We start from the raw sequence: 12,981 nt of genomic DNA on the forward strand, positions 1-12,981 counted from the left end.
ACCCCCTCCTCTTTTTCTCCCTTCTCCCTTACTTCCCTTTACTTCCCTCTTTAGTTCTTTCTTATACATTATTTTTACATCTTTATATGTAGTTTGCCGTTGTTATTCATTCTTATTACATCTCTTCATGTCTGTTTCTGTCTTGCAGGCATTCTGCAAATTCTCGTGCTTTTTCCGGATCCGAGAACAGTCTGTTTTGCTCCCCCGGGAAAACTATTTTAAGCACCGCTGGATATCTTAACATAAATTTATAGCCTTTTTTTACATAGGATCGATTTTGCTGAGTTAAACTCCTTCCACTTCCTTAGGAGCTCAAAACTTTTATCTAGGTAGTAATTTTTTTTTTGACCTTTGTACTCCAGTGGTTTTTTTGTCTTCTCTAATTTTATTCATTGCCTTCTCCAATATATTTTCTCTTGTCGTGTATCTCAGAAATTTTACTAAAATGGATCTTGGTTTTTGTTGTGACTGTGGTTTCGGGGCTAGTGTTCTGTGTGCCCTTTCTATTTCCATTCCTTCCTGGATTTCTGGCATTCCCAGGACTTTTGGATCCATTCTTTTATAAATTCTTTCATATCTTTGCCTTCTTCATCTTCCTTTAGGCCCACTATCTTTATATTATTTCGCCTACTATAGTTTTCCATTATATCCATCTTCTGAGCTAACAACTCTTGTGTTTCTTTAACTTTTTTGTCAAAATTTCTTTTTAAGTCATTCACTTCCATTTCTACTGCCATTACACGTTCTTCCACATTTTCTAATCCTTTCCCTACATCTGTTATGACCAGCTCTATTCTACTCATTTTTTCTTCTATACTTTTCATTTCACTAAATTCTAGTGACAACCATTCTTTTAATGCTTTCATTTGTTCTTGAAATTTTTTTTATCTATGTACTGTCCATTTATTTTACCTTCTATTCCTCTGTGCAGAGCTTGGTGTTCTTCTTCTTCTGTGTCTGCTCTTGGGTTTGTGTCTTCTACTTCTCTTCCTTGTATCTGTGTCTCTTCTGACTTTCTTGTTGAACTGCTTGTCTCAGTTTGTTGGGTATTTTTTTTTCATAGCTTCTTGATGTTGGTCCTCTTCTTCTGGACTGGTTATCTGTTGGGCCTCCTGCTTCTGCTTTTGTTTCTCATCCCTCCTTTTCCTGTTGCTTTCTTTTTCTTCCAGCTGGGAGTCCTGCTTTTGGGCATCTCTCAGCTGTTCATGCTGTGTAGTTTCACTCCACAGCTGGTCCCCCCTCCCATCGGTTTTCTCCTTGTCCTTGTTGTAGTTTTTTTCTATTTTGTGGGGGATGCGCATCCAATTTGCACATAGCACTGCCATACACATGGCATAGTAATGAGACAATCTGCTGAATGACATTGGTTGCCAGAGAAATCTTGGCCAAGATCTGGAGTGAATTTCTATTCTTTCTCATCAAATCAAACTGTCTTACCCATCCGGTGTCACTGGATTATCAAGATAGATTAGGTATTGTTATAGGGTGGGGCTTGTACCCACAAGTCCTTGGACTCATGGGGCCAGTGTACTGCCTCTGAACCACGACTAACACCTTGTATTCAGATCACACAAGTAATTCCTCAACGTAATCACTGAATCAAGGTTTGTATCCTCATTGGGCCACGGAATCGCTCGTGCCTTAAAAATGAGAGTGTAGGGCATTGTTAGATTATATGTATTTCTTTGATTACATTTCATCAGGACACTCCACATAGTGGTGAGTTGGGGTGTGGGTGCACGCAGTGCTAGAACATTTTCTCTTGCCTTTACAAGCCATTCCATATTAGAATTGGGTAAGAATGTGACACATTTGAATAAGATGGTGTAAATTCCATATTGATGTACAGAGGTTTGGAGAATATTTACAAATGAAAATATTCCTCAGGCAGAACTTAGTTGCATTTGATAGATGTGTGGTGGATCCCTGTTGCATGTATTTGTCTGGTCGGGCAAACCCATTGGCTAGCTGTACCTGTAGCTCCTCCGATAGGCTCCTGTATAAAGGTGACTGTTCCACAGCCCCCTCCTCAGTGCAGGACAGTCGAGCAGTATGGATGTGCTTTGTTCTTGAGTGAATAAAAGCCTATTGGTTTCTCAACCTCCGTCTTTGAGTAATTGATGGTGCATCAAGAAAGAAAAACTCCATCATGAAATCATAGCCTATTGCCATTTTAAAATTCACCTCTTAGATCAGACTTTTGCCATCCCTTCTAATACCTCCTACATTTTGATATTAACTTTTGTGGTATTTTGGAATTCTATGCATCAAAGGCATTTCAATAACTATGAGCTGCTTTCCTTTAATGTAATGCAGAAAACTCAAACTGATTGAAAAGGGTTCCTTGGTTTATTTGCTTCTATAGTTTTTGTATATAAAATTGCATATATTAATATTTTTCTGATTCCAGAATTGAAATGTGCATGAAATATTTGCATTATGACTGATCAAACATAGTTTTTGAAGGTAATGTTCTTTTCAATCTACGTGAATACGTGAAACGTTTACAAAGAATTTGTATATCATGCTGTATCTTAAAGCTCTTCACAGGTTATTGCACTGCTTGAATGCAAACTGTTGCTAGAGTTACTTTTGAAATGTGCTCCCTGTTGCTATATATGTAAACAGCAACCATTCACACAAAGTCCCACAAGCAGAGTATGAAATGAATGATACATTAAACCATTTCAGATGACGACAGCTTTGCTTGCCGTTATTTAAATCATGTTGCTGCATCAACCTAAATAAGCAGATCAGAGCTTTGTTAACACAAATCTGAAAACAGCATTCCATCATTCATGTACAGAAGTGGCCTGAGTGTCCAGATTGGAGAATGAACCTGTTTTTTGATTCTAGATGATACCTAATATAATTGATAATGCAAGTTTTGTAAATAGAACACTTCGGGGAGATGCATGTATTTGTTCTCATTAGATTTTTTTGATGGAGCGATTAAGTGCTTCTCCATCTAGTATGCATGGAATAAAATTGATATTATTTTTAAGGAAGGGATGCTGTAATATCTTGGATAGACACAGTACCTCAGATATATTGTGTGTAACTTTGTACATACAGTGGACTTTAATCATTCATATTAACATTTAATTTTAGAAAGATTTTGTAGTAATATAAAAGTTTAATACAAGTTTCAGGTTTGGATAATCAAAGTCGTCATCCCCATAAGCAAAACATAAATCTCCATCCAGGAGTTTACCTTCAGCACTGAATAATTCTGGATAATGGTCGTAGTGTGACCTAATGGCTGCAGTAATCACACATTCTTTTAACATAGCACCTAACATTACATACAGTACAGGCGCTTCAACTCACAATGTTGTGCTGACCTATAAAAACCCATTCCATTACAATCTAATCCATCCCTACCTCACACCCATAACCCTCTATTTTTCTTACATTCAATTGCCTATCTGCGAGTCTTTTGATAGTCCCCATTGTACCAGTTTCCACCACCACCCAGGCAATGAATTCCAGACACCCACCACTCTCTGTGTAAAAGACACATCCCTGTAATCTCCCCTGAATTTTTTCCATTCACCTGAAACAGATGTACTGTGGTAGTTTGCTATCATCACCCCCAGGAAAAAGGTGTTGTCTGCCCACCCTATTTAAGCACCTCACAATTTTATATACCTTTATTGAGTCACCTTTCTTTTGGAAGGTGGTTTGATTGTCTAGTGAGGCAAGGCCAAACCCACAATTTATACGACCGGGAACGCTATTACCTTAAGTTCCTCTTAATTCACATGCCATCAAAAGGATTATATTTCACTGTGCTTGTTGACCCAAGATTGTGGAACTCTATGATGAATAGCAATATGGTAATACATTCACAAGTCTGAAGTAAATTGAAGAAGCCAATTTAATTTTTAATTTTAACAATACAGTGCAGTAGAAGCCCCTTTCAACCCATGAAACCCAATTAACCTACCAACCCGGTACGTTTTTGGAGGATGGGAGGAACACAGAGCACCCAGGGAAAACCCACGCTGGTCACATGGAGAACATGCAAACTCTTTTCAGAAAGCACTGGATTCGTTGCACTAGCCACTCTGCTAACTGTGCTACCACAATTGATCACCTTCAAGGGCAGGCTAGCATAGACAATCAATGTTGAGTAATAAATGATGCTAATATACACCAATGAATAATTAAACAAAAGAATAGTTTAATTTAAAGAACAAGAAAATAGAAATAGGAGTAGGCCAATTGGCTTCTTTGAGCCTGTCCCACCATTCAATAAGATCAAGGCTGCTCTGCCCCAGATCTTATCTCCTCTTCTCTTACAGTTTCCCTTGATTTCCCCAATTTTTATAAATTTATCAACTTCCTCTTTAAATACCCCTGATGATCTTGATGCCACAACCCTCTCAGGTAAATACGGGTTTCTCCAGGACCAAAGAGCATATTTACATACATACAAGTTAGAATAGAAGTTAAACACATATTAAGTCGTATACAGTAAAAGTCCACGGTACACTAACCACATATATAAGTAAACTATAACAAAATAAGCAGTTTAAGCACAATGATCTATTTCCTCCCCTTGTAGCATGCAAAATATTACAGGGTTTAAATGTTGCTGGAATAAGGTCTTGAACAAATGCTATTCAACTTCCACAGTTTTGTTACCTACTTCATGTCTTTGCACCCAATGCATCTAATCTTAGTCCCATCCTGGATATAATCCTTCATCATTTGAACTTAACTTCAAATAAATTTAAAAAAATGATATCCCCTCCTTTGTTGTAGATAAAATAAAAGATGGAAAGTTGTTTCCACTGGTGGGTGAGGCTGGAACTAGGGGATTTGGGGGAGTAGATTTAGGACCGAGATTAGGGGAAACTGCATCTCTCAGAGAGTGGTGACCCTGTGGAATTCTCTGCCCAAGGAAGCAGTGAAGGATGCCTCATTAAAAAAATATTTAAGGCACAGTTAGATTTTTTTGGATAGTAGGTGAAAAAAGGGTTGTTGGGAAAAGGTGGGCAGGTGGAGCTAAGTCCACAATCAGATCAGATCAGCATGATCGTATTGAATGGAGAAGCAGGTTCGACAGGGCAGATGGTGTCCTCTTGCTCCCTATTGAAAGGAGAAGCAGGTTCGACAGGGCAGATGGTGCCCTCTTGCTCCTTGTTCATATGTTCTTACTTATTTAGAATTTTGTATTGTAAGTGGGGTCTTGCACATTAATTATTTTCACCAGATGTCATCATCTTAAACCTTTGGGATAAAGAACTGTTTTGAAAACAAGCTGATAGATGAACGCCCTCGGAGATTACTTGCTGCACTACATTGTCTGACCCACCACTCACTGCATAGTCACGACTTTATTGTGTGGCACTCCGTCATGACTAATGAGCTCACTGACCCCACTCACCCACTCCACCAGCCCTCCTAATTGGGTGTGACTGGTCAGTTCTGTTGGTACACCCCAAGCCATTCGCTGATCTTTGGCATGGCTTGTAAACTTATTTTAGTCTGGTTCCATTACTGCAATCATTTTATTACTTAACAACTTTCAGGGATCTATTTTTTTAAAAAATCCCTCAATTGATTGAACAAAGAATCCATTGCACAAAATGCCTTGATCCAAAATTGTTATCTTAGCGTGATTAAGTCAAAATCAGATGGACGACTGTTGCTAATGGACTGGTCCAGAGCCAACAACATGTATCCGAATGTTAATAAGCAAAGGAGATGGTTGTCGACTTCAAGAAAGCCCGGGGAACCAGCTCCATAGCCAAGAAAGCCCAGCAGTGCCTCTACTTCCTGCAAAGGCTGAGGAAAGTTCATCTCCCACCCTCCATCTTCACTACATTCTACAGAGGATGTATCGAGAGCATCCTGTGCAATGGTATCACCGCTTGGTTCAGAAGCTGTTCTACTTTGGATCGCAAGACCCTGAAGAGGACATTGAAGTCAGCGGAAAAGATCATTGAGGGCTTTCTTCCTACCGTGAAGGACATCTACAAAACTCAATGCAGGCGAAACACATAAACCTTTTGAAGGACTCCACAGACCCCTCATGTAAACTGTTCTCCCTTCTGCCATCTGGTTGGAGGTCCCATCGCACTCAGACACTAACGTCCAGATTGGCAAGTTTTTTACCCCAAGCCATCAGGCTCCTGAATTCCCAGAACAAATGTGGTTAGTGTACCATGGACTTATACTGTATACATCTTAATATTTTAATGTGTTTAACTTCTATTCTAACTTGTATTAATGTAAATATGCACTGTGGTCCTGGAGAAAAGCTATCTCGTCTTTATCTTGTGAGCATGGTATGAATGATAAATAAAAGTGAGTTGACTTGAAGTGATTTTATTGCACAGGATGGTTCACAGTCAAGCATTTGCACGTTGAGATTTGTAGGATCGTAGTAAATGGCATGTTTCCAATGAAGCATATGTTTCCAATCTTATGAGCACGTATCCAGAACCAAGATAAATTTCTGACTCCTGCTCTCCCCCAGCCCTGTATGATCTTTCTGATCTGTTCAATTGCATTGCGCTCAAAATATGTATGAACTTTTTTCTGAAAATAAATTCCTCAATAATCATAACACAATGAAGGACTCCATGGAAAGTAGAAATCATTCTGGAATAAAGCTGGATAAAAGAGGCCAGATGCAAAAGCAGCATAACTTTGTTCAGCAATTTCTGAAGTGAATTCTTTTCTTGATAATTTTTAGGTTTAGCCAGTTTTGCTGGGGCTGATACACGATTTATGAATTAACTACTGCAAGTTTAATATTGTGTGCTTTTGTTGCTTGGCCAGGGCAGTTTATAAAAATGTAGCCGGAAGCCAATGAGGCTATTGGGTGCAGGGGATGATTATTCAAATAATGTAAAAGCTTCATAGTTGATTACAATGACCTCGTCACACACTATAAATTCATAGAGGATTAAAAAAAGGCATGTCATTAAAAGATAAAGGGGGTTAAACAGGAAAATCTGGAGTTGCTGGGGTTGATTGCAATACGCAAATGTGTTGGAGAAACTCAGCAGGTTATGCAGCATCCATAGGAAGTAAAGGTTTGTGGCGGCTCACAGCAGTGGCGATTGAGCACTGGCCCCAACATGCGAACCGGCGGGTCAATGGCAAGGGCAGCTTAAAGACCAGCGGCCCCAAAATGGCGCTGGCCTTTGTGTGCAGCCAACAGACAGGGACAATGCACAGGGAAGAAGGGCATTGTTATGTAGGAAAGTACTCGGGTGCAGGAAACCCGCTTTTGTTATGCATGTTGTGATGTCAGCCAAGGAGAACCAAGGCGGGAACAGTGCAATTATAAAAGTCAGCGCTGAGCCCTAATAATAAAACTCAGACCTTAACCTGACTACACTACGTGTAGTGTGTCTGAATAAAAAGGTGGGGGAAAGGGGAGGAGTGCAGGCTAATAGGTAATAGATGGATATGGGTGGGAAGGTAGAAGAGAAAAATGCTGAGAAGTGATGGGGAAGAGGTAACTCTTGGAATGGAGGGAAGGGGAGGGGGTGGGAAGCTGAAGGATAGGAGACAGAGGAATAGGGAAAGAGAGAGACTGGGGGAGGTGTTTAATTAAAACTGGAAAAGTTGATGTTAATGCCGTCTGGTTAAAAGATAAACTTTGCTTGGAACCGATACTCCAGGGCACCTGGACCAGCAGGTTACAGGTTCAAGAGGTATTTCTTCTTGCAACAGCCAAAAGGTGAGGTGGAAGTGAGGGCACTGGTCTTACTTAAAATATTTCTCTTTTGATTTTAGTCTGAAATCAAATAATGCAGATATTGGAAATTTGAAATAAAAAAATAGAAAATTGAAAATATGCATCTGGTTATGTAGTACCTGTGGAGTGAGAAACAGTTGGACCTTCAGCTTTCATCAGAACTGGAAAAAGTTAGAACTGAAACAAGTTAGGTTGTAGATAGTAATGAAGTAGAGGTAAAAAAGGAGGGTCCGTGATACAGTGGGAGCATTGTGTAAGGCTGCTATTTCTCCTCCAGTGACCTGAGTTTGACCCTGTTCTACACGTTCTCCCTGTGGGTTTCCCCCAATTGCTATGGTGGCCACCCACATCCAAAAGACTGCGGTTGGTCAATCGATTGGCTGCTGTTAATTGCCTTTCCTGTGAGGGAGTGCTAGAATTTAGAGAGGGTGGCAATGTGGGGGAAATAGAACAAGGGGACTGGTGTAAATAGCTGCTTGATGGTGGTACAGATTCAGTGGGCTGAAGAGCCCTGTTTCCCTGCTATGTCACAGGGATACTGAGTGCTCTGGCTTTCAATTTTGCAGCCCAGCTCTTAAATTAAGCTCATAAACACGAGGATTCAGTTCTGACTATCTTTATATGTGTAGTATTACCCCCTTTTCTCTTCAATCCTGGTAAGGGGTGCTGATCTGAAAGGTCGACTAACCATTTCTACTCATGGATGCTATCTGACCTGCTGATTTGTTTTTCAATATCTTATTGATGCTCAAGATTCCTTTATGGTTTAGGATCTCTTCACCCAAATGACCTTCTGCAATAGCAGTCTTTTAAGCTGTGATTTTGACATTTGTGAGTTGTTTGTGCTCTGTGCTATTGATGCAGCCTGTATTCACACCCTTTCTTGTCTCACTGCAGGAGTCGAAGCCGAATGGAAACTCACAAGGTGTGTATTGTGGTTGCTGAGGTTATGTTGGTGGCAGAATATCTTTTAATGGAATAGTATATAAATGCTCTTCAGTTTTAGCAAAGATATTACTCCCATCAAAAGAAGCACTGAGAAGAAAATAAAATGGACACCCCATGTGTTTGTCTGCTAATAACAGTAACAATATTTAGGGTTGCACGTGTACTTGGTTTGTGGAAAAACTGAACTTGAGATGCATTTGTACTATTCTAGCATTCTTGTGCTTTTTGATACTCAAATAGAAAGAAATTGCACCATCAGCAATTGCCACCCTATTCAAAGATTAATGCCGCCAAAGAGACTTTTCCACCTGACTTCATCCACTCTTGTCAGCACAGTGAGCTGCTGGACAGACTCAGGCAGCATCCATGGGGGGAAATGGTCAGTCAATGGATCGTGTCAAACCTCTTTATTGAGACTGGAGTGGAAAGGGAAGATATCAACTCTATCAAGGGGTTGAAGCTGGGGAGGGGACAAGAGAGCACTATGGTGGGGGGAATCAAAGAGAAATGTAAGAACGGCAGTAGGTTAAGAAGAGATGGAAACAAATGGGGATAGGAATTAGGAAAATCACTGTTTATGCTGTTAGGTTTATGGCCGTCTAGGAGGAATATATCACCCTGGCAGTGGATGAGGCCGATATTTATTTCTGCCTCAGACTTATCCAGATTTAAAGCAGGTATCCCAAAAAATGGTCCATTCCTTCTGGACAAATCACCTGCACTTGCTGTTCCCCTGCCTGTACTGACTTGGTCTTGAAACTAGCTCCTGAATGGTGAGAGCCTATGCAGTGTTGTACCTATCCGTGGAAAATGTCCGTCTTGCCCCATCCCTGCTCTGAGGCTTGGGGTGAGATAAAATGAAAGTTTATTGTCATGTACATGAGTTCAAGATACAGAGGCATGGAATTGTTTGCTTGCTGCCCCTACACAGGTATCGTTTGCCAGCTATCAAAAGTCTTTAAATATCTCTGACATATACAAACATTAAATATTTTTTTAAAAATGAGTTAAAACACTATTAATAATCTTACAAACAATTTCAAATCAAAAACATTTTAAATGCCAAATGACAATAAAATATATTTATATTATCAATTCAAAAAAATCTTAGTTGCCTCAAACTTTTTGGAGCCGATTTGTTTCATTGAAGTGATGGAGTTCCTGAACCCATGTCTCATCCAACTGGCGGTGTTTCAGGGAGTAGACTTCCCAGAGAAATCTCTGGGGGAAAAAAAAAAGGAATTTGGCCCCTGTCGTTGACTCCATGAGGAATGAAAATGATGAGGACCTCACAGGAAGCCTAAGCTAGTGGTTCTTGAAGCTCTTATTTACCACAACATAGTATGAGGCCACAGCCCATCAGATCCATACAGCGTCCCAGCAGAGCAGTTCCATCAGTCCCATTCCTCCTTTTATTTTCTTGTATATTGTTTTGCCACTCGCACTGGTTCTTTTACAGCTTACCTAAATTTTGGGATAATTTACACAAGCCAAATCAGAGGAAGTGAGAAGACCTTATGGAACTGACACAATTACAGAGAGAGCATGTATATTGTGTACAGACAACACCCAAGGTCAGGGTTGTACCTGGGTCGTTGGAATTGTGTGACAGTGGCACTAAGTGCTGCCCATGTGGTGTCTGTTTGGGTCTCCCTGTTAATGGCTGAGTGATTCATCGCAGCCACTTCATCACGTCCTGAATAAATAAGTTTCTCCTAAATTCTTTCTGGAATGGAGAAAAGCAATTTAATATTTGTAGCTCCTGCTTTTTGTATTTCATGATGAAAGTTTAAAAAAGCCTTTAGGGTGACACGGTTAGCGTAGCAGTTAACACAATGCCTTTGCAGTGCCAGCAATTGTGACTGGGGTTTGAATATTCTCCCCATGCCTGTGTGCATTTTCCCCAGAGGCTCCAGTTTCCTCCCACCATTTGAAACATACCGGGGGGACTCATGTGCCAAAATTGCCCGTTGCCACGCTGTATGTCTAAATTAAAAAGCCACCTCGCAGTCATTGCTGTTTTATGGTTGGGATCCATGAACAGTCGGTGCCTCTGAAGGGACTCCTTTTTGCTTCTCTTTCTCATTGGCAGCGGTACCAGACTACTGATGCCTCTTTGTGGCAAAGGACAACGGCCTGTAAATATTTATGCCCTACAAACAACTTGAAAAGTGTCTTACCTTTCAAATTTTCCATTATGTTTTAAACTAGCGAAACTATTTGTTATCTGGTACAAGTAATAGTTGACCGTGATGATTGAAAAAGCCTACCCAATTCACCAAACGATTCACTCACTTGGCTTGGCATATGCCTATATGCGACCATAGGTCCACTGCAGAGTGGTTCATTCTTCCCTGCCTTATGAAATGGCCTACAAGCCAATCAGTTTCCAGATCAGTGGGGATGAACAATAAGCATTGGCCCATATCCCATGAATGAATTAAAAAGAAGCGACTCTATTGATTAGTATAAATATTTGCTAGAGTAAGTTTTTGCCCCAGGAGCTAAGTGGCATTGAACTTGAGTTTTGTGAGGTCAGAACACATGGAGATTCTGTTCATCCCCTGGCCCAAAGGTTGAGAGAGCAAAGCTCATCAGGAACTGCTGTCACCATTGCTGTGGTAGTCTTGTGATGCTCTAATCCCCCCTCCCCCCAACCCCACCAGCTTCTGATGTGCTCAACAAAAGGAGTATTCACACCCACCTCCATGAAAGGACAGGAATGCCAAGACAGTCTCCTGACTCCAGGCCAGGGCAAAATGTGTTGGAAACAAACACAATGTCTGTGCACAAAATAGGCCTGTTCCCGTTGGCTATAACCAGTGGTGCACTATTGGGTGGCTGGAAATAAGCTGAGAGCCTGTTGAGGAACAGATGCATCCTTGGACCAGAACAGTGTCCAGCACCATGCACCATGCTGGAGGCTGCAGAACAGGGAGTCTAGAGGCACAGCCCAGTAAGTGGCCAGGAAGCAACACTAGGGCTGTAACAGAACTGCAGGATTAAATCTGGTGGAGTTAGAATTCAACTGCTATTTGGAACTGAACATTTACTGCACTAAAGGATACTCATCAGTGTGTTTTCATTTGTTTAGGGGACCTTTGAACCATGGGTGGAAACTCCTGTGTCACGTGAACAGCTAAAGTATCATCGAGTAGCTTCTGAAATGGCTCGTGGTGAGCTGGCTGCCTTGCAGGTCAAATATAAGAGTAGTCAAGCTGAGGTAATCAGAAGTGAAACACAATACTCTGTTGACATGGTGATTGTAGTTAAAAACACAGAAATGCTGGAGGAACTCATCCAATCTCACAATGCCCATAGAAGATAAAGATATATAACCGACGTTTTGGTCCTTAAACTTTTCACAAGGAATACCTTGCAAAACATCAGTAATATATCTTTACCCCCTTTAGACATTGTGAGGGCGGCTGAGTTCCTCCAGGATGTCTGTTTATACTGAGGTAATCAGAAACTCGAGAGATGCTGAGGCTTTCTCCTGATGTTTGTGGAGTTAGATGATTAAATACCAACAATTGACTATCTATTTTCTTTTATAAAAATACTGCTCAAGCAGCACTCATGCGTTAAATATGCTTCTTTCCCTTTTCCTTCATAGAACCATGGATTACAGTACAGAAACAGGTACTTCGGCCCTTTGAGTGTGTGCCGAACTATTATTCTGCCTAGTCCCAAATGTTAAAATTGAGCCCAGCAGCTTGTTCCTCACCCCCACCACTCTCTGTATTAGAAGTTCCCCCTAATATTTCCCTTAAACTTTTCCCCGTTCACCTTTAGTCCATGTCCTTTGGTTTGTACCTAACCTACCTTCAGTGGAGAAAGTTTGCCTACATTTACTCAGTCTACATACGTCATAATTTTAAATACCTCTGTCAAATCTCTCCTTATTCTTCTATGCTCAGGGAATAAAATCTTTACCTGTTCAACCTTTTTCTGTAACTCATGTTCCTGAAATCCAGGCAACATCCTAGTAAATCTTCTGTACACTCTTTCACTCTTACTGATATCGTTCCTGTAGTGAGGTGACCAAAACCCTACACAACACTCCAAATTTGGCCTCACTAATGTCTTATGCAACTTTATCATAACAACCCAACTGTGATACTCAATACTTTGATTTATGAAGGGCAATATGCCGAAAGCTCTCTTTATAACCCTATCCACCTGTGACTCCACTTTCAGGGAATTATGTATCTGTATTCCCAGATCCCTCTGTTCTACCACGCCCCTCAGTGCCCTACCATGTATGTCCTTTCAAAATGCAACTCCTCACACTTGTCTGCATTAAATTC

The 12,981-nt window shown here is 40.7% G+C and overlaps 1 protein-coding gene across 5 annotated transcripts in view; it reads left to right on the top strand.

The window, feature by feature from the left end:
• ccdc170 (coiled-coil domain containing 170) overlaps positions 1-12,981 on the top strand; it is a 120,709-nt gene that overhangs the window by 23,416 nt on the left and 84,312 nt on the right. For 4 of the 5 annotated variants that reach the window (XM_069932320.1, XM_069932323.1, XM_069932324.1 and 1 more), the window contains exons 3-4: positions 8,621-8,648; positions 11,766-11,894. In XM_069932320.1, the coding sequence (XP_069788421.1) occupies positions 8,621-8,648; positions 11,766-11,894 (157 nt within the window). Of the gene's footprint in view, positions 1-2,410; positions 2,467-8,620; positions 8,649-11,765; positions 11,895-12,981 lie in introns of all 5 variants that reach the window. The other variant, XM_069932322.1, reaches the window with a different exon arrangement.

This window comes from Narcine bancroftii, chromosome 4 (genome assembly GCF_036971445.1).
Source record: "Narcine bancroftii isolate sNarBan1 chromosome 4, sNarBan1.hap1, whole genome shotgun sequence".
Classification (NCBI taxonomy): Eukaryota; Metazoa; Chordata; class Chondrichthyes; order Torpediniformes; family Narcinidae; genus Narcine; species Narcine bancroftii.